Source organism: Zalophus californianus, chromosome 7 (assembly GCF_009762305.2).
Source record: "Zalophus californianus isolate mZalCal1 chromosome 7, mZalCal1.pri.v2, whole genome shotgun sequence".
In the NCBI taxonomy this organism is placed as follows: domain Eukaryota; kingdom Metazoa; phylum Chordata; class Mammalia; order Carnivora; family Otariidae; genus Zalophus; species Zalophus californianus.
Genome location: NC_045601.1, coordinates 127,040,540 through 127,062,592, shown reverse-complemented (window position 1 = coordinate 127,062,592; position 22,053 = coordinate 127,040,540). Strand labels below are relative to the sequence as shown.

The 22,053-nt window shown below is 39.5% G+C and overlaps 2 protein-coding genes across 13 annotated transcripts in view; one reads left to right on the top strand and one right to left on the bottom strand.

The window, feature by feature from the left end:
• The window catches only part of RIOK1 (RIO kinase 1), a 32,204-nt gene extending 11,909 nt beyond the window's left edge, over positions 1–20,295 (bottom strand). For 3 of the 6 annotated variants that reach the window (XR_003521497.2, XR_003521498.2, XR_004820214.1), the window contains exons 1-14: positions 19,968–20,295; positions 16,828–17,035; positions 14,762–14,852; positions 13,611–13,680; positions 11,947–11,989; positions 9,529–9,621; positions 8,447–8,559; positions 8,265–8,345; positions 7,018–7,104; positions 6,476–6,613; positions 5,794–5,897; positions 5,463–5,569; positions 3,063–3,128; positions 399–518 (exon numbers count right to left, since the gene is read on the bottom strand). Coding sequence is in view for 3 of the 6 variants with exons in the window: in XM_027602704.2 (XP_027458505.1) it covers positions 399–518; positions 3,063–3,128; positions 5,463–5,569; positions 5,794–5,897; positions 6,476–6,613; positions 7,018–7,104; positions 8,265–8,345; positions 8,447–8,559; positions 9,529–9,621; positions 11,947–11,989; positions 13,611–13,680; positions 14,762–14,852; positions 16,828–17,035; positions 19,968–20,038 (1,392 nt within the window). In the remaining 3 variants the exon portion in view is untranslated. Of the gene's footprint in view, positions 1–398; positions 519–3,062; positions 3,129–5,462; positions 5,570–5,793; positions 5,898–6,475; positions 6,614–7,017; positions 7,105–8,264; positions 8,346–8,446; positions 8,560–9,528; positions 9,622–11,946; positions 11,990–13,610; positions 13,681–14,761; positions 14,853–16,827; positions 17,036–19,043; positions 19,203–19,261; positions 19,768–19,967 lie in introns of those variants that run through there. The other 3 variants (XM_027602704.2, XM_027602705.2, XM_027602706.2) reach the window with 3 other exon arrangements.
• A 113-nt stretch (positions 20,296–20,408) lies between these two features.
• Positions 20,409–22,053, top strand: part of CAGE1 (cancer antigen 1) — a 54,277-nt gene continuing 52,632 nt past the window's right edge. For 5 of the 7 annotated variants that reach the window (XM_027602700.1, XM_027602702.1, XM_027602697.1 and 2 more), the window contains exon 1: positions 20,409–20,565. The gene's annotated coding sequence lies outside the window, so the exon portion shown is untranslated. Of the gene's footprint in view, positions 20,594–22,053 lie in introns of all 7 variants that reach the window. The other 2 variants (XM_027602698.1, XM_027602699.1) reach the window with 2 other exon arrangements.

Below are 22,053 nucleotides of genomic sequence, written 5' to 3'. Positions count from 1 at the left end.
GGAATTTTTTTTTCTTATTTTATAATGACCTACATAATAGCCTCAATTTTGCTTCTTTGCCTGCAAAGTCTAAAATATTTACTATCTGGCCTTTTCACAGGAAGAAATGTTCCAGACCTTGATATATGTATGTTAATGGAACTAGTGTAATAACCATTTACAGCCCAGACTTTACGCAAATCTTCCATTTTCTGCAACTATAGTCTATTGGACTCAAATGTGCCATTTTCTTTCACAAATACCAGTGAATTCCCTTTACATCCAATGTGCACAGAGGAATATTAATGCAAAGGGAATCAGCCATCTCAGAAGATTAGAAGCCAACATTCAAGATGGCAGGTTTGGGACAGTAGCTTCCTCTATAAACTTGCTTGTTATATACAAACCAAGCTACTCACATTGTCTTGTTGGGCATTCATGGCCATATCTTCTTCCTTCAATTTCATCATTATATCCATATCCCTTTCATAGTTTTTTACTTCATTCAAGGTTCTAGGAATATATGCTCTCTTAAACACCTAACAGACACAGAGAAAAAGAAAATCAAAAGTGCTATTCACATGCTTCTCTCATTCCCTGAGCATCCCACACCCACCACATCTGAAGACTCTGCTGTCATCTATAGCACGGATCCTCAGCCAGGCTCTGCACACACTGGTGTTGCTGTGCGGATCCCAAAAGGACTCTGTTACTAACAATAAAATGTGAAATTATTTGAAGTCCCCTCTTTCCCCTTGTTTGCATTCCAGAAAGCTTTCCTGAGTGGGAAGGAAAGGAATGGAGTTGCAGTTAGCAAGTACTGCCTCCGGCTAGGCCTTACAAAGGAACATGTTCTTACATGGAACTATTACCTACCCTGTGCTATGGTGAAAAGGATTCAGAACTGCTGATAAATATAGGGTGCCTTATATTCATCCATCACACTAATAGCTCTGAGAATTTTTGATAAAAAGTCTACTATGGGGGAGCCTGGGTGGCACAATCAGTTGAGAGACCAACTCCTGGTTTCGACTCAGGGTGTGATCTCAGGGTCCCGAGATTGAGCCCCAAGTCGGGGTCTAGGCTTAGTGTCGAGTCTGCTTGAGATTCTCTCTCCCTCTCCCTTTGCCCCTCCCACTTGTTCTTTCCCTCTCTCAAATAAATAAATCTTTAAAAAATACGCTGATCCCCAAGATTAAAATAATTTTCTTTTTCACCACACATATTTAAAGTCTACAATGGTACCAAAATCAACACTTAAATCATTTAAAATTCACACTTGTGAACGGAGATGGGTTTTTCCTTCTTGAATGTTTTAGTAAGTTCTTTAAAAACGTTCTCTATCTAAAGCATTATACGCCCTAATTTCAAACTATACAACAAAGCTATAATAATCAAAACAGTACAGCACTAGCACAAAAACAGACACAAGGATCAATGGAACAGAATAAAGAGCCCAGAAATAAACCCATGCATATAAGGTCAATTAATTTACAACGAAGGAGATACGAATATATAACAGGAAAAGGACAGTCTCTTCAATAAATGGTATTGGGAAAACTGGACAGCCACATGCAAAAGAATGAAATTGAATGACTATCTTACCATACATAAAAATAAACTCACGATAGAGCAAAAACCTAAATATAAGACCTAAAACTTTAAAATTCCTAAAAGAAAAAGGCAGTAAACTTAAATACAGTCTTAGTAGTATTTTTTTGGATCTTTCTCCTCAGGCAAGGGCAACAAAAGCAAAAATAAGCAAATGGGGACTACGTCAAACTAAAAACCTTTCACAGGAAACAAAACCATCAACAAAAAGACAGCCTACTGAGTGGGAGAAGATATTTGCAAATGATGTATCTGATAGGGGGTTAATATCCACAAAATATAAGGAACTCGTAACACTCACCACCAACAAAAAACAATCTGATTAAAAAATGAGCAGAGGACCTGAAAAGAGATTTTTCCAAAGACATACAGATGGCCAACACTCCCATGAAAACATGCTCAGCATCACCGTAGAGATACAAATCTAAACCACAATGAGATCATTTCACACCAGTCAAAATGGCTAGTAGTATCAAAAAGAAGTAAGTGTTGGCAAAGATGTAGAGAAAAGAGAACCCCCATACACTGCTGGTGGGAATGCAAAATGGTGCAGCCACTATGGAAAAATGTATGGAGGTTCCTCAAAAAATTAAAAATAGAACTACCACATAATTCAGCAATTCTACTTCTGGGTATTTATCCAAAGAAAACAAAAACACTAATTCGAAGAGATACATGCACCACTATGTTCACTGTAGTATTATTTACAATGGCCAAAATAAGGAAGAAGCGTTAAGTGCCCATTAATAAAGAAAATGTATATACACACACACACAAACACACAATAAAATATTACTCAGCCTTAAAAGAGTAAAATCTTGCCATTTGTGACAACATGGATGGACCTCAAAGGTATTATGCTTAGTGAAATAAGACCGAGAGAGATAAATACTACATGATTTTACTTGTATGTGGGTCCTATAAAAACAAAACAAATGAACACACAAAACAGAAACAGACTCATAAATATAGAGAACAAACTGGCAGTTGCCAGATGGGGAGAGGATGGGGGAATGAGAAGGGGATTAGAGGTATAAACTTGTAGTTTTAAAATAAATAAACCACAGGTATATAAGATACAGCATAGGAAATACAGTCAATAACATAGTAACTATGTATGGTGACAAATGGTAACTAGACTTAGTGTGGTGACTAGTCAGTAATGTACATAAATGCTGAATCACCGTGCTGCACATGTGAAAGTAATACAATATTGCCCATTAACTATATTCTGCAAATAAGTACGGAAAGCTCTCCATCTAGGACAATGGGCTAATAGGTTGCTGAGTGGAATGATGTAATGAAATGTAATTTATCCCATTTGGCTCAGTTAAATGATGTAAAAGGAAATATTCTCATCATCTGAAAACTGTTTCTCTCTTAAAATCAAGTTGGTGACCTAGTATGCCCTCAAAAAACAAACACTCAGAACAGAGCGTTTCCTACGGCTGTGCAAAGATGATACATCTTACCTCTTCGTCCACATGATCTTGGCTGGACCTTTCTTCCTTGGTCCTCTGAGATGCTATTTCCATGGCCTTGGAAAGAAATCAAAAGTTATTTTCCTTTATATTCAACCTACAGAAGATGCATCCATTTCTCAATTTTAGTATAAACCTGCTCTCATCTTTATCAGTATCACCTCTACAGTTCCAAAAAAAAGGACTCTGAGGCCTCTAGTGATACAGGTTAACTCTGTCAAATCTCACCAAAAAGGCTGCTATCAGCTCAAAAGTAACAGTATAAATCAAACCATTTAGCCTTGGGGAATCCCTACCCTTTCCTCAAGAGTAGAACTACTTTCCCTAATTTTTTTTTTAAAGATTTTACTTATTTGAGACAGAGAGAGAGAGAGAGAGCATGAGCAGGGGGAGGGGCAGAGGTAGAGGGAGAAGCAGACGCCCCACTGAGCAAGGAGCCCAACACAAACTCGATCCCAGGACCCTGGGATCATGACCTGAGCCGAAGGCAGACACTCAACCGACTGAGCCACCCAGGTGCTCCTAATTGTTTTTTAAGTAGGCTCCACACCCAGTGCGGAGCCTAACATGGGACTTGAACTCAAGACCCTACTTTCCCTAATTTTTAAATGATTAGAAAAAATATTTACTAAAGGAAAACTGAGACCCAAAGAATGGAAGAACCACCCTTTAATTCTTCAGCAATGAAGGGAATCAAAGAGGAAAGGGGGATTGTCCTCTAACTTTGAGCATGTGTCTCTAAAGCTGCAGAAAAATAAACCACCAAAGAAATCTCTTTGAGTAAACAGTGACTGCAACTAAGGTGACAAAGATTCTCCAAGAGTCTTTTGGCTTGGAAAACTGGAAAACTGGAGATTTGTTCTCTACTTAGGATACATAGAAAAAAGGAAAGAATTGTGGTACTAGGGTTGTTTTACATTCAGACACTAAAATTAGTGCTAAAAGTTTTAAGAATAAAAACGGTATGTATTTATTCAATTAATATATGTAATTGCTTAGTATGTGACAGGTACTGATTAGGTAATGGCAATACAAGAATAAACAAACTTCCTGTCCCGTGTGGGCTCATGGTCCAGTAGAGGCTGACGACATTAAAAAGAACTTAACAACAGGAGTGGCTGGGTGGCTCAGTCGGTTAAACATCTGACTCTTGATCTCAGCTCAGGTCTTGATCTCAGGGTTGTGAGTTCAAGCCCTGCTCAGTGTGGAGACTACTTAAAAAAAAAAAAAAAAAGAACTTAATGACAAGTGAGGTAGTACGACCACTTCTACTACAGGCTCACATGATCTGGAAAATACACCTGCAAAAACAATGATTTCTGCATGATTTCTCCTTGAGAAAGTTTTCTGAATGGAGCCCTAATGTAGCCCAACAAGCACAAGATGCTCAACATCACTCATCATCAAGGAAATGCAAATCAAAACCATGAGACACCACCTCACACCTATTAGGATAGCTACTCCAAAAAAAGAAAAAACCAACACAAAAAACCAGAAAATGGTGAGGATGTATGTGGAGAAACTGGCACCCTCTGCAGTGTTGGGTGGGAATGTAAAATGGTTTCACCACTAAGAAGAACAGTATGGTAGTTCCCCAAAAAATTAAAAGCAGAATTACTATATAATGCACAATTCCACTTTTGGGTATACACCCAAAGGAATTGAAAGCAGGGTCTTGAAGAGAGATTTGTGCATCCATGTTCAAAGCAGCATTATTCACCAACACCCAAGAGGTGGACGCACCCCAAGTGTCCATTCACAGAAGAATGGATGCACAGGATGTATATGTACTCCATGAAAGAATCTTGAGGACATTATGTTAAGGGAAACAAGTGGCCAGAACAAGAAAAAAACAGCATGATTCCACTTATGTGAGGTACCTACAGTAGGCAACATCACAGAGAGAAAGCAGAACAGGCTGGGGGTAGGGAGAAATGGGGAGTTAATGTTTAATGGGTACGGAGTTTGTATTTTACAAGATGAGAAAGTTCTGGAGATGGACGGTGGTGATGGTTGCACAACAGTGTGAATGTACGTAATGCCACTGAACGTACACTTACACATGGTTACAATGGTAAGTTTTACGCTATGTGCATTTTACCACACATGCAAAAGTTCTGTGATTCAAAAAGGCCTCTGAGAAACAAGGGAAAGACCAGAAGCCGAACAGGTCTATGGCGGTCTATGTAATCTCGCCCAATGCTTCAGGTCAAGAAACCTGGATTTCCCATTGGCTTTTTACTGTATTTTTGATTCCCTATGTGTGAAATCAGGAGGTCTCAAGAAGCTGTTGAAACGAACATACACTGAACAATCGGAGTCCCTGAGAAGCAGCACGTAAGTGCAAATTACTACTATTTTCTGTTCTTTCTTTTCCTCACCCCATCTCACCTTTAAGAGGTAAGCGTCCATGTTCTCCTGTGTAATGGACGGATCTGTGACAAATTCAAAGAGTTCCCGCACAGTCATCACAGCAACGCTGTGCTTCAAAAAGAAATCTGTTGGAAGGAAAACGCAGCACAGCCTTAGGAGGGAAAAAGTTGTTACTCCAACTACGTTATGGAGAAACAAAGAGATGATTAAAAATACACCATCTCCCAGCAAGTGGTAGAAGTATCACTACATCAAAAGATTTAGTGCCAAGATTTGACATCAACAGCTTACCAGAGTGCAGAACCAACAGACACAAACAAGCTGGTAGGAAATTCCAATTCCCACTCACCGTTGACGTTGGCACAGTCCTTTCTCAAGAACTCCAAGGCATGTGGGTGGTCATGCTCTACGGACTGAGAAACGTCAATGATGTACACACCTCCACCGTAGTACCTGTGGGCCACACACGCAGGGACTTGGGACCTACTTTCCTGCGTTTTGTTTAAAAAAATTCTATCTTAAGAGCAAGCGAAATAACCAATAGAACGAACAAAGTGGGTAAGGATAAGAGGCCACTCTGACTAGCAAGAGATGAAAACTGAGAAAATTTCCAAAGTCTTAGAACTCTGTTAATGATCAGATGGTCAGTTCTGTGACTAAGGCCACCGCAAGCACAGAACACATCCTCTACTATGACCATGGGGAAGCCGACTTTAAATCTTTAGAATTTAAAAATGACTTCTTGGGGTTGCCTGGGGGGCTCAGTTGTTAAGCGTCTGCCTTCGGCTCAGGTCATGATCCCAGGGTCCTGGGTTAGAGCCCCGCATCGGGCTCCCTGCTCAGTGTGGAGTCTGCTTCTCCCTCTCCTCCCCGGTCGTGCTCTATCTCTGTTTCTCTCTCTCAAATAAATTAAAAAATAAAAAAGCAAAAAATAAAGTAAAAATAAAAATGACTTCTTGGATTGGGATTTTATTTTTTTAAAGGACATGAAACGCTGTACAGGAGGTTCCCAAGGGACAAAACGCACTCACAGCATGTTAAATTCACTGAGATCTGCATGGACAAGTCTGGCATCTTGATACATTCTTCTCATGTACTGGATGACCTGCAAATACAACTCCCGAGCCTTGGATTCTGATAACTGGACATTTTTCAACAGTGGCGCTGGCCTTGAATACAAATAAAATGAACTAAAATAAAATGCCCCAGAACAAGTTTTCTTGCTTTATACTACACATTGCTACATGGACTTCTTTTCAACAACTTATCACTGAGGAACTGGGTCACTATAGATGTACCAATCAAAAAGTTGTCAAGAAACAGGTGTTCTCCCAGTTTACTGTATAAAACATTCCTCAAAACAGGGTGAACTTTGTTATTCTGAAGCACTTTGAGACTTAAAAAGGTAGAATAAATGAGCAACTCTATGCACGAGTACAGTGGAAAAGATTCACAAAAAACATTCCAAGATGAAAGGAGCTATTTAAATGGAAAATAGTCGTATGTCAGATAATTCAAAGCACTTAAAAACAGACTTCTGAGCATGTAATTATTAGGCCTTCTATGTACTCACATGTCATCTTTACCAATGAAGCCCATGACAAGAACATGACTTCTCAGCAGGATAGGTTCTGGGCATGGGATCTGTGCTGTGTTTAGCCTGTGGTATTCAAAAAGACAAAAGGACAAATGAAAAGGTGACACAACATCTAAAACAAATTACAGTGACTACAGAACACAAGATTAATATGGCTGTTAGGAAACATCATCAACACATCTCAATTGTATTACTGTATTTCATAAACTCGAAGACGGCAGAGATTTTAAGTGGCACCAAGATGCACAACCAAGAACGATGAAACACTGGCAATTCATCTGTATCTCATAGCCTCTAACACTCAGTCCCATTCCCGAGATGTTAAACTGTGCAACGTGCATCTCAGAATTGAACTACAGCAGTTATGTCTTCTGAGTTGATTAGCCTCAACAATGATTAATAAAACAGTTGGGACTCACGGTGCCTGGCTGGCTCAGTGGGTAGAGCACATGACTCTTGACCCTGGGGTCTTGAGTTAGAGCCCTGCCCACATAGGATGTAGTTTACTTACAAAAAAACCAAAAACCAAAAAACCAAAAACCAGTTGGACTCAGACCTAATAGCTAACTGAACACAAGAAGATTTCAAAACGACTTTCAAAACAAGTATTTAATACTAAAATATCCAATGTATGTCACCAATGCACAGCAGATAAAATGGTAAAAGGTGCTCGAAAGAGAAAAAAAAAAACTTCAAATTTTTGAGAAAACTTGATCTCAGCTAAATAAGTTGCCTTCACCTGATATAAAAGTGTCAGCACAAAGAACGTATAAATATGTCCAAGCCTGGACTGAAATCAGAAAAGGAAACTATGATAGAGTTTAGGTCCTAACAAAATTGTCTAAAACTCCAATGCCTATAAAAAAATGACACATCAGTCTCAAGACCTGACTGTGTATTTCCCTGCTTAAAATCTTGCAACAGCCCCCTATCATCCTCAGTATAAATTTTAAATGCTTTCACATGGCTTCCAAGGTGCTTGGAATGACCCAGCCTTGCTGAATAAATGTGAATTTTTCCGTAATGGGTTCTCAAAACAGAGAAAACAAGGTAGTTCTTACTTGTCCAGGAATGTGCCACTTCTGCATACCTCAGCAGATCTAATGGAAATGAGCAGCACTACAAGTCCCCACCTTTGGACAGAACCACCCTGGGATATGCCAGCAGGAAGGAGCGGGGCCAGTATGTCGGACACAGCACAGCCACACGCCCCAGAGAGTCACCTGATTAAGTTCCTCATTTCTTTTTCTGCCCAAGTTTTCACCATTTTTCTGGGGTTTCCTTTACAATAGCCATGACGAAATCTTGAACGAGAAAAATATTTGTTATTCCAATCACTCCATTATTCCAGTTCTTATTTTAGGATATAGAAATTAGGCCAACTGGAAAAAGAATCTGAACTCACCTGAATTCCCCACTTACATACTTATCCCGATCTTTGAACACCAAAATAGAAGTTTTGTAAATTTTGATGGCTCTGCTCTCTCCATTTGCTGTGCTAGCATGGTACACATTAGCCTATTTTGCATCAAAAACAAATTAAGTTTATGTTAGATAACTACACACAGTATTTCAATCTTTCACTCTATTTGATTCTGTCCTCAAAAGTTAAAAAAAAGTCAAGTGAACTCAAGTAACATGTACAAGAAACACCATCATCTTCTGATTATATCAATTAAAATACAAAACATCATTACCAAAAGGTACAGTAAGTAGACCTCTAATTTACGTATATAGGAAGATCCAATTTATATACAAGAAGCGGCTTTCAACATTTTTGTATCTCAAGTATGTGAAAAATATTTTAAGACATTCTTACATCTCATGATTTGTAAACTGAGTTTTACTGAGAAGTGCTTCCCATAGAATGAGTGGCTAATTTAAAAAATGCCATGTCTGTGGGACGCCTGGGTGGCTCAGTCGTTAAGCATCTGTCTTCAGCTCAGGTCATGGTCCCGGGGTCCTGGGATCGAGCCCCGCCATCAGGCTCCCTGCTCAGCGGGAAGCCTGCTTCTCCCTCTCCCATTCCCCCTGCTTGTGTTCCCTCTCTCGCTGTGTCTCTCTCTGTCAAATAAGTAAATAAAATCTTTAAAAAAAAAAATGCCATGTCTGTCTTTCTCCATATACACATACAAAGAAAAAATGGGAAAGAGAGTCACTGACTCAGAAAGACTAGACTAAGCCCCTGCCCCGTTAGTAACCATGTGATAAGGACTCAGGCCTGCAGTAATCTGACCCTGGGCACCACCTGGACCCAGGGATCCAGTACAATAACAGAGGTGAAAAGGCAAGGTTGTGTGTACAACTTCCTAGCTACCCATAAATATTAATAAAGCTGTTTTTAGAAATACTAAGCTATTCTGACTTGTGTATTTTTTTCTTTTCTTTTTAAAGGCACCATTTATTTACTAAGTGCCTTAGTTTCATTTGTTATCTAAAGTAAGAAAACTAACATGAAAACATTCAGGCATCCAAAGAAAAGCTCACTTCTTTTCCTGTGCTTATGCAGCCATTTATCTCAGATATGATTCCTCTAGTCAACATCTTGAATAATATCATTCGCGTTCTAGGATCCAACACCTAAAAAATGCAAAAAATAAAAAGTTCAGAGAGACAGTACAAAATATTTCTCATTGAAACATGTGACCATTAATAACCTGAAGAGCTTAAGTACTAAGCTATCCTGGCTGACTCAATGAAGAGTATCAACTGTGGTGTTTTTATTCACTATAATTTTTAGTAAATAAAATGCCACATGAAGGTGAAAGGAACAAGAGATGAACCAACAAGTTCAGTCACAGAAATTAAAGTCTACCAAGTCAAAGGGAAGCAGAAATTGACGGTAGACTGACATTAGCTAATAGAATATAATGCAAGTCACATAACTAGGTTTACATTTTCTAGTCACATTAAAAGGAGTAAAAAAGAGCAGGTAAAATTTATTTATTTAATCCAGTATATCTAAAACATCAGTTTCAACATGCAATCGATATAAGTTATCAGCGAGAGATTTAACACTGCATTTTTTACCCCAAGCCTTCACACCAACAGTGTTGATGTTGAGAGCACATCTCAATTCAGACTAGCTACATTTTAAGTGCTCAGTGGCCACTGTACTGGATATGCAACTTTAAATCAGAGGTCAGCACCATATAGCTCATGAGTCAAATCCAGGCCACAGCCTGTTTTTCTACAGCCTGCAAGCTAGGAATGGTCTTTACATTTTAAAATAGTTGTTAAAAAAAAAAAAAAAAAAGGAATTGTGAGCCACAATGCCTAAAGTATTTATTTAACCCTTTAAAGAAGGAGTTTGCACACCTCTGCTATAGATGAGTAAATCAGGGTAAGGGTCTCCTTTGAAGTCAGAGCAATCAATCTTGAGTAAAAAGGACTCCAAAGTCCTGGTCCTGTCCATGCCCGAACTGAAGCAGCCACATATTTACACACACTTTTAAGGGACACTCACAACAGCCCCTCCAGCTCCACGGAGAGAGACGGTGTAAAGTGGCCCAATCTAACTACATTTTAGGGTCTGTCCTTCAGTGACACAGCTGCAGTCACACCAGAAACCTAAGGTTAATAAAAACAAAACCCTGGAAGACTGCACGACTAAAAGCCAAACAGCATCAATGGCAACTAGAGCGAAATGAGAGGGAAGTGAGCGACCAGAAACTAGCTGCCCAGGCGGCTGGGCGCGCAGGTGAGCAGAGGTAAGGCGCGCTGCTGGAGCAGAAGATGTAGACAGGCGCCTGCACTGCTGCAGAACTGGGGGGGAAGCCAAGTCAGGGCCATAGGAGGAGGAACGTGCCAAAATGGCTTGTAAACAAAATGGGAAAAAAGAAATCTGTAGTGAATGAACTTACAAATACATACCTTAAAATACCACTTGAGATCAAGATATACACTCTTAATTACACATTAATTTCGAAAGGGGAAAAAAGGACATCCTGCCTTAGTCCTTTTAGGGTCTGTGACAATTAGAGGTGCCTCACTTCTCTCACCTGGACTACCCTTTGTTTTCAATCACACACACACACACACACCACAAACACACACACACACACCACACAAAATAAATACATGAGAGGGCAATGAAGACATGGATCCCAGACCTACTCCCGCCCAACTACGGGTAGACTTCTCTAACTGCATAAGTGCTTCTGAGCTCTGACTGGGTGTGACTCCTTCGGGGCTGAGGTGGACAGCAGCAGGGGCGGTGGAAGAGGCTATGACTGAAAAGTGAGTTTGTGCCTCTGTGTAGGGGTGGGCAGAAGGGTGGGAGGTGGCACTAGTAATGTTCTGACCCTTTCTATCACCTTCTTCACATCAAAAATCTGGGCCAATGCTAACATCCAATCACAACTTTCTACATATGGGGAAATTAGGAAAATTTGTCCCCACTCTTGAATAGAAAGAATAAAATAAGCATATTTCTAAACCAAGTAAGGAATTTCTGAATGAATCCTGGTCTTACAGTAAATTCTGCTTCCCCACAGAAGAGAAAAGCACTGCATGGTGGCCAGAGTGGGGCATGACTCTAATTTATCTATTAACAGTCCTAGTATAAATAAAGCAAAATGTAGATTTCTGAACTCAAAACTACAAGTAGTTTTAGACAACATTAGCATTAAGCAAGAAGGATGAATGCAAACTATAATCCCAAGAGAAAAGAAATGCTCATTTAAAATGAGACTTGCAGGGTGCTTGGGTGGCTCAGTCGGTTAAGCGTCTGCCTTCTGCTCAGGTTGTGATCTCAGGGTCCTGGGATCAAGTCCCGCATGGGCTCCCTGCTCAGCAGGGGACTCTGCTTTTCCCTCTGCCTCTGTCCACCTCATGCTCTCTAATAAATAAATAAAATCTTAAAATAAAATAAAATAGAGAGCTTGCAGCACATTGAAATTGTACCTGTTCCACAGTTGCTCTGTCCGCCTTATCTTTGATGCGATACCTAACCAAAGCCAAAAAAGTATATGTGACATTCAACATTTAGAAGCCAAAATAAAGTTTCCAAATGTACATCATTCCATGAAATTCCTAAATAGGTAGTTTCTTTAGTAACAGATTTCATAATCTCATTGTAGTTTCATTGCTCGGTGATGATTCCTTCACGTCCCCTTAATCATCAATTCAGTTCCCTAGAGCAAAAGGAGCATATCTGCAATAAGAAAAAATAATTCTCTCCATATTTCAGAAGGACTGAATAAAAAGAGCAGCTGGAGTAAAGTGAACTACGCTGCAAAAGAGAAAACATCGAGTCTGTTAATACTGTCCTTAAATCTTTAATGATTCTATTAATACAGAATTAAAGTCATTTATACTGCCTTCTCTTTAGAGTTCCTTTCTACAAAGATACAAATTTTTATCATCTTCAGGTATTTACTGGGCTCTACATTAAAATGCAAACTCTGATTGGCTTCAGCTCACACACTAAGTGACTCTATTAGCACTAAACTCATAAAGATCCAAACACAAAGATTCAAACAAACACTTCCATGAAATAACAAATGACTATGGCAGTTCTCAAAAAGCTTCTATCTTGGGGCACTTGGGTGGCTAAGTCAGTTGAGCGTTGGACTCCCGGTTTCAGCTCAGGTCATGATCTCAGGGTTGTAAGACTGAGCTCCCCCCTCCCCCACACTCTGCACTCAGCATGGAGTCTGCTTGAGATTCTCTCCTCCCTCTCCGCCTCCCTTGGCTCCAGTGGGTGCACACGCACTCTCTCTAAAAATAAATAAATTTTTATGAAAAGAAAAGAAAAGAAAAGCTGATATCTCTTGGGTATAGCAATAAACCAGAAGAAAACTGGTTTTTCAGTTTTTTTTTTTTTTTTTAAGATTTATTTATTTTAGAGGGAGAGAGTGCATACATACATGCATACCCCAGCAGGGGGAGGGGCAGAAGGAGAGAGAGACTCTGCAAGCAGACTCCAGCTGAGCCCGATGAGGGGCTCCATCTCACGACCCTGAAATCACAACCTGGGCGAAAATCAAGAGTTGTACACTTAACCTACTGAGCCACCCAAGTGCCCCTTAAGTTCGGTTCCAACGCTACTAGTTGTATAATCTTAGTATCACTTTCTACAATATACTGTAAACGCCTTAGAGTTATTAGGATATAGAAGTTAGCCAGATCTTAAACAACTGATTTTGAGAGGAATAAATAAAAACTGTTCTTAGTTATATCACTATTTAGTTTTAAATCTTCCCTTGAATTTTTAAAAATATTTCATGGAAGGGAAAAAATTTTAATAAATTCTTAAAAGGGAACATTTTTACACTCTAACATTTTAGTTTAAACTAGAATCTACATTTTAATTTAAAACCATTACCCTCCTGAGAGTACATCTGTGAATTTCACAAAATTATAGTTTGACCATACATTTCTTAAGACTCAATATTTCCAACTTACAAAGGAAAGGATACACTCACTTAAGCTAAAAAAAAGAAACAAAAAACTAGCTTAAGTATGCAAAGAAATACCCTTTCCAAAAGAATTATGACCAAGATGCTACTTAATTTGTTTGGAATTAGTCCCTATAATTCATGTATTATAGTTAAAATATTACTTACATATCTGCTTCCTTTTGTCTAGACTTTTCGGTGACTTTATTTATGACAGAATCAGTAACATTTAGCTTTTCTGAAAATTTAAAAATCCACAATGTAAACAACATTTAAGACAAAAAGACAACAGTCTGAATAGAATACTTCCCTCTTCCTTATTTTCTAAATATTTTGTTGTACAGAGAGTATCTTTTAATAATGAAAAAATGTTCATGTTTTTATAGATGAGCATCACCTGCATTGCTAAATTTCAGACACTTGTTAATACTCTACACAACTAATATGGATAAGATGACTGCCTGAATTCCAAGTCTAATTCTAAAAACTTCAAGTTTCATTTTAAATTATAAGTCAACGATAGGCTAGGAGAGAGGTGCTAGGTTTATAGTGAGTGAACATCCACAAGACAAAGATGACCCTGCATTTTTCAAGAGGTGGTGGTTCAAATCAACATGCGATGGCTCACTAAATGGTTGATGCCTACATAAAAAGTGTCTAATAAAACAAAACGTACTTAGATTCTATATTCTAGTACAGTTGACCCGTGAACAACATGGGTTTGAATTGCGCAGGCCCACTCACATGCAGATTTTTCACAGCAAAGTACTGCACATTGTATTCCCTCTTCCTTATGATTTAACATTTTCTTTTCTCTGGTTTCCTTTATTGTAAGAATTAAGTATATAACACATATAACATATAAACTCTGCGTCTATCAACTGTTTATGTTATCGGCAAGGTGTCCTGTCAACAGTGGGCTATTAGTAGTTAAGTTTTGGGGGAAGTCAAAAGTTATACATGAATTTTCGACTGTGTGGAGTCAGCACCCCAACTCCCATGTTCAAGGGTTAAGTGTATTTTCAACATCCTACTATGAGATAATCTTACCATAAAATCTAATACAAAACAGATGAAAACTTGAACAGGTACCTGTAATTTTATAATTCTATAGCAGAGGAGAAAACAGAACTAAAAAAGCAAAAGCTAACATCTCTTCCTGAAGTCAGGTTTTTAAATTACTGAGTTTTTATCTTCTCTAAATGTTATCATCAGCCAGTAACAGTGGATATGCTCATTTCTTGATCTAATAACATTTTATAACACTTTATGGTCTCTGAAGAACTTCCTCAGAGCCCAAATATATTTTATGAACTCACCTAGATTAATTTTATTCTCAAATTTCCGTAAGACCTTGTCTGCTGGAGTAGACATTTTGGCTGAATTGCAATTGAAAGTCTGTCGATTTGCCTAGAAGAAATGAGTTTCAGAGTTGAAGACAGTAGTTTTAAATAAAGACCGAGGGTTCTTTATCACGTGCCTTTTTCCTTAGCTCTCAGTTAATTAACTATTAAAGCATCAATACTTGAATGAGAACCCTAAGAAAAGGTTAAGAATTGGGGCGCCTGGGTGGCTCAGTTGGTTAAGCGACTGCCTTCGGCTCAGGTCATGATCCTGGAGTCCTGGGATCGAGTCCCACATCAGGCTCCCTGCTCAGCGGGGAGTCTGCTTCTCCCTCTGATCCTCCCCCCTCTCATGCTCTCTCTCTCTCATTCTCTCTCTCAAATAAATAAATAAAATCTTAAAAAAAAAAAGAAAAGGTTAAGAATCAATCATACTTGTGCAAGAAATTTTTTTAAAAGACATTTGAAATAGGACAAAGTTTAGTGGTTAAAGGAGTCTGTACCATCTGCCATTTTTTAACCTCTCTGCAATGTATTCCTCATTATTATAAATAACAAAATTAAATGCATTTTTTTGTATGACTGCTTTATAGATTTAAAATTTGAAAATGTCCATTTACACCCAAAGTGTATAACAAAGAGCTTAGACCAACATTAAACTGGTTCTAAGAATCTCATTTTGGGCCTACTGTCTCAAGAAAGGGAAAGATTAGGTATAAGGCTTAACAACTTAGACTGGCACTATGCATAAACTTAAGTAATAGCAAAAAGAGAAGAAAGAACCCATAAATAAGAGAATACAGTACAGATAAAGAGCGCCCATAATAATTGCTAACTTAATCCTGTTATCTCAACTTGGAAGTGTGAGGCTGACTTGTTTCTTATTTGCATAGACCTCTTTAAAATTTTCTACTAAATACAACTTTTAAAACATTTCTAAATACAGGTTCACAGTAGAAAACACAGGTGAAATTTTAATCACCTATAATCCCCAACACCCAAGATAACAGTTAACATTTAAGCACATATACTTACTTTATTTCCAGCTTTATTAAAAGGGATTACTCTATGTTGAAATAGCTCAACATCTCACCGATGAATCAATGGAGGAGTTACCAAAACAAGACCCCAAGTGTGAAATTCATCTGGTTATTTTTAATTGCAGGCATTCTAGTCTACGAAATAGTCTTAATATTCAAAGAAATATTGTTGGTTTTTCCCTCCCTCCATCTCTTTCAGAAACCTTTATGCTCCAGGAAGATGTACCATGTTAATCCTAGGACTCTGCAAACTCCTAAAACATTAAGTACTTCCAGTTGAGAAGAAGACTTTATGTAGTTTGGTAACTTGCGTTTTGTACACAGTAGATCATGGTAGATCATAAACACATGTTCATGTCATTAATATAGTTTTTAAAGCTGCACAATATCCCATCATGTGAAACCAGTCCCTCAGTAAATTTAACCAAGAGGTTCCTTCCACTGTTTCTCTATAAGCAATACTGGAGGATCATTCTTGTAACATTATTCTTGGCACAATCCTAGAAGAACTGCTGAGTCAAAGCATTTATTTTATGTTTTAAACGCTTTTTATCACATACCAGTTCATCCTCCAAATAACTGTGCTTACTCAATAAACAATTATGTATTCTGGGTCTTGGTCAGTTTCATAGGTGAAAAAATGGCATCTCTACACATTTAATCTGCATTTCTTTAATTATTAAGGAAGTTAAACTTTTTTCTCCATGTTTCCTAACCACTTGTAGTAAACTACCTATTCACGTCCTTTGCCATGCAGATTTTAAAGCTCATCATCTTATCATAATTTAAATGACTCTTTTATTATGAAAGGAATCTACATCCAGGAAATGATCAGAAATAGGAAAAGGATGAAGAACGAAAATGGTTAAAGACTGGGGCTACAAGGGCAACAAAACCTGAGGGAAATCTTTCAGTTAGTCAATTCCAGAATGACAAAAAGTCCTTTGAAAAAAGAGGACATAAACAATAACATAAAGATGTATAAAATCATTTATAAAATACCTGGGCGTTACTCCTTGCATTCGAGATAGAACCCTTGGTGAGTTTCCCAACTCCATCATCCCAGTCCCAGTCATCATCATCGCCATCGTACTCCTCTTCCTCCTCCTCCTCCATCTCACCTCCCTCCGTCTTCTCAGACACTCTCTTCTGCAGGTCCTCAAACAGAACACCATCTTGTTCTCTGATGGTCTTCAAGTCAATGCTTTCACTAGAAATAACAATGTTTCAGCATGTTTACACATACCTCTACTTGGATTTACACATGTATTTATTTGTGATACAACAGACTAAATCTATACCAATAAATCTAAAAGTTTTCCTTCCAAAGTACCTCCCCCATAAACTCAACACCAGATTGTTTTTCACAGTGCCATTCCCACTGTTTGTTTCTTCTCCAGGTCCTACTAAAGAAGAACAACATCTGGTATAAAACCCACATCTGCCTTAATGAAGTTAGGATTTACACTGTCATTTTCTCTGCTGAACGAATGGACTCTGACCAGTACACCAGACCTGGCTCTAGGAAAACCATTCACGGGGCGGGGGGGGCTTTTTGACAAAATTTGAGAATAAGTCTAAAGCAGCCTTACCTTGAACTTAATGCCACTCCAACAAAAGGAGCTGTATCAAGATTTGTGTCACACAAAGAACTTCAAATCAAATCACCCTTGTTTGTGAAGGGAAGGAATGGTGAACACAAGCACCACAAATGAGAGAGGGAGTCTGTGTGTAATTCGGTACGAGAAGTAGTGAATTCTCAAACCCAGAGAACAGGCCCAGAGTAAAGGGAGCACAACAAACAGGGTGTTTTCCTGCCATGTGAAAATTCACATCAAGTGCTACCATATCTTCTTAGTTATTCAAGAGAAGCCAGAGTATGGATTTTTGTGTTAAATCTCCCGCTTAACTGGTACATTTAATTTTAACAAAACACCGTGCATACCAAACAAAATATGTCTGCAGGTCAGATTCAATAGAGGTACTACCAGTTTTGACATCTCATGTAGAGAACAAAGACAGGAACCACATATTACAGCTGATAATGTGAACTACCATCTTAAAGACAGACGAGAGTTTAGTAAATTCAGATGATCAATCCTGATTATTAATTAGCAACAGCTCACAGGGCTCCAACTCTCATAGATATGGGTGGGAAGAAAATAATCATTACACACCTGCTATTTATATTTACTATGATTTTGTAAATACAATCCTTAATTTGATCCTTCAATTGCCAGTAATTTAGAGTGGGATGTTTAAGTTACACTTCATTTCTACCAGAACTTCTCAACCTCGGCTGGACAATTTTTTATTGTGGAAGGTCGTTTTGTGCCTTATAGGATGTTTAGCAGCATCTCTGGCCTCTACCAACCAGATGCCACTATGCACTCCCCCCACCTCCCTGTTGTGACAAACAAATGTCTCTAAAGATTGCCAAGAAACCCTGGAGTGTGGTGGGTTCACAAAATCCACTGGTTTATCTTCACAATATCCACTGATGGATGGAAAACCAGTGCACACTCATTACTGTTAACTCACCAGCCACACTGGGCTGTTTCGTCTTCCTGCTTCTTCCCTAAAGCCTTATATGCTTATCTGGAAACAAAAATCTGGAATGCATTTGAAATAAAATCTTATTTCTCTGGCTAAATCCAATGTAACCTTCCAGTACTAGCCTATGATCTTTTGCTCCGGGAAGTCTTCCCTATTCTGCACCCATTTTTCCTCTATACTACTTACCCAATTCTAATACAAATATCTATTGTCTAATTATTTAATGTTTCTCCTCCTACCACGCAAGCCCTGTGTCAATCAAGGTGATGTTTACCAATGTATCCCTACCCATTAACATTAGATCTGACACACAGAAAATGATCAACATGTATTTACTGAAAAAATCCCCAACTGATTGATAAAATCTTCATGTAATGAATCCCTACTGTGAACATAAAGTAAAAACCATTTATTTGGAATTTCAAAGGACTCTCGTACTTCATGTAGGAGTTATCCTTAATTCCTTTTGCCTCACAGCTCACATCCAATCCACCAAGTCTTGTCACTTCTTACGTCCAAAACATGTCCCTGTGACCCTATATCTAGCTCCCGTCATGTCTGAACTGAATAAATTTTTTTTAGAGAGACAGTGCAAATGAGTTGGGGGTGGGGGGGTGCAGAGGGTAAGTCTTACGCAGATGTGGGAATCCAGAGATAGTTACCTGAGCTGAAATCTCAAGAGTCAGACGCTTAACCAACTGAGGCACTCAGGCGCCCCTACTTTATCAATTTTGAACTGCTTCCACTCATGCCCTCCAAAACCATCCTCTCTATAACAGAGTAATTCCTTTAAATCATAAATCACATTGTCATTCCCCTGCTAAAATCTCTCCTACAGCTTTCTATTAAGACCTAAATATCCCAACTCCTCAACACTTACAAAGTTCTACATGATCTGGCCCCTTCTCACTTCTACATCAGTACCTAGCCATCTTCTCAACTACTTCTGTTGTGCGCTAGGTACAATGGCCTGTAAATCTTCCCTTCACAGCCAAGAGGGATACCAACGTTGGGCCTCTGCACTGCGGTCTCCTCTTGCTGAACGGCTATTCCTTCTGCTCTTCTTGAGGTTAGTTCTTTTTTGTCGTTCAGATCTGGACTTAACTCTCTCCTGACATTGTCATTAGTCTACCAACTGATTTTAATCATTTGCATAGTGTCTAATATCTGCTTTTTGTTGTTTTTTTTAAGTAACTCTAGGTACTCAATTGTCAGTCCGTCCCAAGTAGAAGGTAAAATTCAGTGACAGCAGGGACTTAGTCTTGCTCATCACCATCTCCAGCGCCGAGGTCAGAACCTGGCATACAGTAGGTGCTCGAATATTTTTTGAACGCTGAATGCAGTTAAAGAGCAAAAATCTATGTTCCTAGCCGCTATCCCCAACTGTGCCTGTCAGCGAGGCTAACTAATCGGGGACTCCTTTGACAAGCGGCTTTCATTAACTCTGCAGCAAAGTGGGATACAAGACCCGGCTGGGACGGAGAGAGAAGCGGAACAACTACCGGTCTCCCTCAAAAGCCTAAAGGGGCCGCGACGGAGGAGACAGCAGCATCCCAATGGAGTCACAGTGTCCAACCGGCGCCCACCTGTCGGAGGAATCCGCGTCGTCAAACTGCCCCGGGACCACCCGACTCATCAGCAGTCGCCGGTAGTCCATGACGGAAGCGCGCAGAGCCTCGACACCCCGGGAGGCCCTCCGCCCAGCGCTGGGACAGGAACCGCACAGAGACAGCCCTACCCGCGGCCCACCAAACCGCCTTTCGGCAGAGGCCCGGCTAGCAAACTACTCAAAAGCCCCTAAGCTGAAAGCGAACGCCACGTGCTAAATAAAAAGAGGACGCACTTTCAACCCGAGGAAGCAAGCTCTCCCCGACCGGAAACTCCCGCCCGACCGGAAGTCTCAGCCCTGCCGGAAGTTCCGCGCCTCCACAGCTTCGCCCAAGGGGGCGAGGGGCGGGGACAAGGGCGTGGGAGCCCTGCGGGCGGAGTTCCCCGCCGAGATTGGCCAGCGCGGCGGGCTGACGTCACACAGGGTCGTTCCAGCCCGCCTGCTTGCCTTGCGCTACCTTTTTAAAAGCCTTGGGGGGAGAGGCCTAATAGTGTTCTTCCCCCCCGCAAAATCTCGTTTGGAGGGAGGAAGCACGAAATCCTTACTGCGGATCCAAGAAACTATGGACCCTGGAAGTGAGCACACTTTTTAGACTTAAGTTTGGTGCGTTGTTTTGAGGGGAAAATAAGTGATTTTAGAAAGTTTGTCATACGAACACAAAAAAATCTAAAACAAAACTAGAATTTTGGGCGGTAACTCCCAATGACTTTTTTAACACCCATCTTAAAACAGCGTTAGACTGTCCTGGCATATCTATCCATATATCTGAATAAATATTTTTAAAGTGTGGCATAAGTCTGGTAAGGACAGAATGAAAATGGAAAGCTTAACTTAAAAAGTAAGCTGACAGACTGTGCCATATGAACAAAGTTCTAAAAGTGTAACTGGAAGTTCTAGACCATCAGAAAAATTTAAGAAATAGGCTCTTGCCTTTTTCTGCATTTGGAAAACAAAGATTTTTCAGATTCCTTTCACAGCCCAGGCAGCATTTATGTGTTTGGAAGATGGAAAAGGTGAGCATAAAGTTGGGCCTTTCACTAATCGCAGCTAGCCTGCTTGACTCACTGGCTTTTTTATACTTCCAGTGATGACATGATTTTGAAAAAAAAAAAAAAAAATCAGGCCTCAATAAATTATTCATTAATTCGATAATTCAATAAAATAATCCAGGCAAATGGCTAGTGACTGTAGATTGAGAAGTTTTAATAGAAATAAGTCATTGGACTGCAGGATTCATTCAATCAATATTGACTGTCTGAGCGACATTGCTATTTGCCATAAGGAGTACTGAAAAATCATGCATGGACTCCTCTGGAGGCGTTTATAATCTAAATACTGGGGCACTGGCTGGCTCCGTGGGAAGAGCATGTGACTCTTGATCGTGAGTTCAAGCCGTATGTTGGGTGTAGAGATTATTCAATAAATGAAAATTAAAAAATCTGTAAATACCAACACCCTTGAGAGGGTGGCAAATACTAAAACAGTAAAATGAATAGGCGCTGAATTGTGATACAGATTTCGACATAACAACAGTGCAGGAATTTTAAACATAGATGAATGGGTAGATAGGAAGATTTCGGGAGAGAGAAGCATTTGCCATGTCAGGCTGAAGTAGTAAGGAGCATGATCTATTTACAGGGAAGTGAGCCAGATCTGACTAGAACAGCGGAATACTGGATAGGTAACATGGGTCCAGGCTATGGGAGACCTAGAAAGTCAAGCAGAAGAACTTGGACTCCGTGTTATTGGACATCCTTTCCACTCCCATCCCCTGACAGACCTGAGGAAGTCATGAGAGTGTGGGCCAGTGTGATGATGTAAGAGGTGGAAAGAAAACATGGGTTATGAAAAACATTTTTAAAGGAGGAATGGACAGGACTTTGTAACTGGATAGCCCAGATGATGAGGTAGAAGGATACCAAAGGTGTCTCCAAGTTTTCAAATCCAAGTGCCTGAGAGAATAGTGTGGGATAGAAAAATGGGAGAAAACTGATTTACAACGTTGGATTTGATTTGATAATGACATAACAGAGAGTATCAGGTAAAGAACAATACAGTATTTT